The sequence below is a fragment of the Arachis duranensis genome, chromosome 2, assembly GCF_000817695.3.
Source record: "Arachis duranensis cultivar V14167 chromosome 2, aradu.V14167.gnm2.J7QH, whole genome shotgun sequence".
Lineage (NCBI taxonomy): Eukaryota > Viridiplantae > Streptophyta > Magnoliopsida > Fabales > Fabaceae > Arachis > Arachis duranensis.
The window spans coordinates 50487155-50488625 of record NC_029773.3 but is presented as its reverse complement, the minus strand read 5'-3'; the positions used below and the strand labels follow the sequence as shown (position 1 = coordinate 50488625).

Sequence of the window (1471 nt, the reverse complement as noted above, 5' to 3'; positions counted from 1 at the left end):
GCCTCAATCAGAATTCCATTCCATTTTCAAGGCCTGCCACTCATCTGAGAGTGGAGGACATTTTGGTCCTCAAAGAACAGCTAGAAAAGTGTTAGACTGTGGATTCTGGTGGCCCACTCTTTTTAAAGATGCTGCTGAATTTTGTAAATCTTGTTCCCCTTGCCAAAGGTTTGGTAATATATCCAAGAAGGATGAGATGCCTCAACAAATTATGCTTTTCTGTGAAATTTTTTATGTTTGGGTCATCGACTTCATGGGTCCATTTCCAAATTCTAATGGTTAGCTTTATATATTGTTAGCTGTGGATTACATTTCTAAATGGGTGGAAGCAATTCCTATATGTACTGATGATGCTAACACTGTTGTTTCCTTTGTGAGAAACCATATTATTTGTTGCTTTTGATCACCACGAGCAATCGTGAGTGATCAAAGCACTCACTTTTGTAACAAGAGACTAACAGGATTTCTGAAGAAGCATGGGATAATTCATAAAGTAGCAATAGCCTACCATCCCCATACTAATGGGCAAGCCGAGGTGTCTAACAGAGAGATAAAGCGTATATTATAGAAAATAGTCAAGCCTCATAGAAATGACTGGAGCACCAGGCTACAAGATGCGCTTTGGGCATATCCGACAGCATACAAGACACCAATCGGGATGAGTCCCTTCCACTTAGTTTATGGAAAGGCCTGTCACCTTCCAGTTGAGGTAGAACACAAAGCCTTCTGGGCGGTAAAAGAATACAATATGGACTTTGAGAAAGCCGGAGATGGAAGAAAGTTGCAATTGCAAGAATTAGAAAACCTTCGCCAAGAAGCTTATGAGAATTCCAGGCTCTACGAAGAGAAGGTGAAGGCTGTGCATGATAAGCACATCAAGAGGAGAGAGTTCTAACCTGGGGACTTAGTCCTCCTTTACAACTCCAGATTAAGGCTCATGCCGGACAAGTTGAGATCAAGATGGGACGGTCCCTATCAAGTAGAGAAGGCTGAGCCATATGGAGTCTTTCACTTAAGTCATCCTTCAAGCTCTGAATTCATCAAGGTCAATGGATATCGCCTAAAGCTATATCATGGTGAGAAGATGCAGAAGAACAAGGAGCTAGAGATCTTCCTCTTGGAGGATCCACCAACAGCAGGAGACTGAGCTAGTAGAGCGTCTAACTTAAGGACGTTAAAGCAAAGTGCTGGGTGGGAGACAACCCACCATGGTATGATCGTTATTTTTCATCTCCTAGTTTCCTTTTTCAACAACTCTTCTCATTATTAGTACATATAGTTGCATCTTCATCTGCATACTGCATATATAAAAAAATTTTGGCACGTGACGCAACAGCGTCACTGACGCATCCGCGTCATATGTGCCTTGGGAAGAGAAGGGAATTTTACAAAAAGTCATGCGAAAGCGTGGCTGGAGGCGTGCCTTTGGGACAAATACTCCCACGCGTCCGCGTCATGTGGAAAAATGGCC

The 1471-nt window shown here is 42.7% G+C and overlaps 1 protein-coding gene across 1 annotated transcript; it reads left to right on the top strand.

Moving 5' to 3' along the window:
* Positions 1–748: 748 nt before the first annotated feature.
* On the top strand, positions 749–1147 carry LOC107474426 (uncharacterized). Its single transcript, XM_016094047.1, has 2 exons — positions 749–870; positions 928–1147. The coding sequence occupies exons 1-2, from the start codon at positions 749–751 to the stop codon at positions 1145–1147; spliced, it is 342 nt and encodes a 113-aa protein (XP_015949533.1).
* The last annotated feature ends 324 nt before the right edge of the window (positions 1148–1471 follow it).